Raw genomic sequence first — 2,524 nt, 5'->3', positions numbered from 1 at the left:
CATGCAACTATCCCTGTACCATAAAGGACTATTCTGTGACTGTGTCATGGAGCAGAGATATTTCCACGGATCCTACTTTACCTTGTGTATAAAGGACTATTCTGTAACTGTGTCATGGAGCAGAGATATTTCCAGGGATAGTTGCATATTATCCTACTTTACCTTGTGTGTAAAGGACTATTCTGTGACTGTGTCATGGAGCAGAGATATTTCCAAGGATAGTTGCATATTATCCTACTTTACCTTGTGTATAAAGGACTATTCTGTGACTGTGTCATGGAGCAGAGATGTTTCCAAGGATAGTTGCATATTATCCTACTTTACCTTGTGTATAAAGGACTATTCTGTGACTGTCTCAAGGAGCAGAGATGTTTCCATGGATAGTTACATATTATCCTACTTTACCTTGTGTATAAAGGACTATTCTGTGACTGTCTCATGGAGCAGAGATATGTACAGGGATAGTTGCATGTTATCCTACTTTACCTTGTGTATAAAAGACTATTCTGTGACTGTCTCATGGAGCAGAGATATGTACAGGGATACTTGCATATTATCCTACTTTACCTTGTGTATAAAGGACTATTCTGTGACTGTCTCAAGGAGCAGAGATGTTTCCAAGGATAGTTACATATTATCCTACTTTACTTTGTGTATAAAGGACTATTCTGTGACTGTCTCAAGGAGCAGAGATATGTACAGGGATAGTTGCATTGTATCCTACTTTACCTTGTGTACAAAGGACTATTCTATGACTGTCTCAAGGAGCAGAGATGTTTCCAAGGATAGTTACATATTATCCTACTTTACTTGTGTATAAAGGACTATTCTGTGACTGTCTCATGGAGCAGAGATATGATATTTCCAGGGATAGTTGCATATTATCCTACTTTACCTTGTGTGTAAAGGACTATTCTGTGACTGTGTCATGGAGCAGAGATATTTCCAGGGATAGTTGCATATTATCCTACTTTACCTTGTGTGTGTATAAAGGACTATTCTGTGACTGTCTCATGGAGCAGATCAATCTTTCCCCTGATTTACACTTGAAAACTAATGTGTTTGTATTGTTGTTTACTGTATTACTTAGTCTTTTCATGATTCTTGAAATAACAAGTTAAACCTTACAGTATTATGTTCTTGTGTTATGTATTAATAATAGAATAAAAAAGTATCTTCTTCGCCTCAACAACTATTTCTTTGAAACTAATCAAAATCTATAGTGCAATGTGTTTATGTTCTTACTCTTAGAATATAAATTCAGCAAAATGAACAAACTATGTTGCTGTATTCAATCAAGATATCTTTTGAAAGTACAAGAAGGGTAACTGAAAAATACAACTGCCGATATTTTGTTCGCTTATGTAGAAATAAAGATTAAGGATACCTTTTTCACCAATGGTAACTGTTGATTCTGTAGCAGACTGATCGTGACTTTCATCAAATTCTCTTTTGAATATGGAGAGAAGACCTGTTATTCGGTAGTCTAATCTGACATTTAGAATAAACTACAAAATAAAATATATATATAAATTACTACAGAGTAAAATAGAAAACTAATATGATGCTATTAAACTGCAAAGTCATTTATAAAATTAATAACAAATTAATTGAGAAAATGTTTTCTAATATTTAAAGTTCACCAAAGTTTCTCAAAAATCAGTTTGAAAGCACAATAAATGATTCTCAACAACCCATGGCTTTTAATATCTTTTATTCAACTTTAATACAAATTTTCAAAATATTTTTTTTTATCTTATGGGCCTCATAAATTGTTTTAATAATCATGCAACAGTTCTATTAATTAAAGCTTTATACAGTTGTTCACTTTCATATTCTGAATTACTTTTTGTTATATATAGACATTCATACACACATATTTACTTGAAAAATCTCAAACACTTCAATTATTTCAAACAAGGTAGCTTTCACTAACATACTTAATTTAATCTGGCTTAGGTGAGCTAAAACCTGCTCAAAACTGCAGTTTTAAAATAGTCATGTTATGGTTTTATAATCTATGTGATATATGTTTCCAAAACACAATAGTTCTATTATTACATCTTCATAAAACAATTTGGACTAACACTGATCATGATTCTTTGACCTTAAAAGAAATTATCACACCAATGTTTAATTCTTAGATTGTTGATTATCATTCTAACTTGTTTTGAAAACAACTTATTCCCCATGTATTAAATTTGTACTGTAATGTACAATCTTGAAGACTATTTTCTATTTTAGATAATAATTTAGTATGCAAATACTACATATCTCGCTTCTATTATATACCTATTTAATATCTATGAAACATGTTTCAATTTTTTCTGAAGTTCTAATTTAGAATGCACGAAATTTGTTAAGGTCATACTATATTCAGACAGAGGTGTTACTTTCTACAGCAGGGTCCCATCTCAAAAGTTATCTAATGTTCCATGGAATAGTTGCATTGTATCCTACTTTACTTTTTTGTTATTACAAGACTCGTGAAAGGACCAAGTAATACAGTAAACAACAATACAAA

The 2,524-nt window shown here is 31.7% G+C and overlaps 1 protein-coding gene across 1 annotated transcript in view; it reads right to left on the bottom strand.

Moving 5' to 3' along the window:
- Window positions 1–2,524, bottom strand: part of LOC106460236 (inositol 1,4,5-trisphosphate receptor type 1-like) — a 109,320-nt gene that overhangs the window by 62,871 nt on the left and 43,925 nt on the right. Inside the window, exon 22 of the mRNA XM_022386900.1 lies at window positions 1,388–1,508. Coding sequence (XP_022242608.1) covers window positions 1,388–1,508 — 121 coding nt within the window. The remainder of the gene's footprint in view (window positions 1–1,387; window positions 1,509–2,524) is intronic.

Source organism: Limulus polyphemus, unplaced genomic scaffold (assembly GCF_000517525.1).
Source record: "Limulus polyphemus unplaced genomic scaffold, Limulus_polyphemus-2.1.2 Scaffold732, whole genome shotgun sequence".
Taxonomy (NCBI): Eukaryota; Metazoa; Arthropoda; class Merostomata; order Xiphosura; family Limulidae; genus Limulus; species Limulus polyphemus.
Note: the sequence above shows the minus strand (reverse complement) of the source record. Positions and strands in the feature narration are given on the sequence as shown.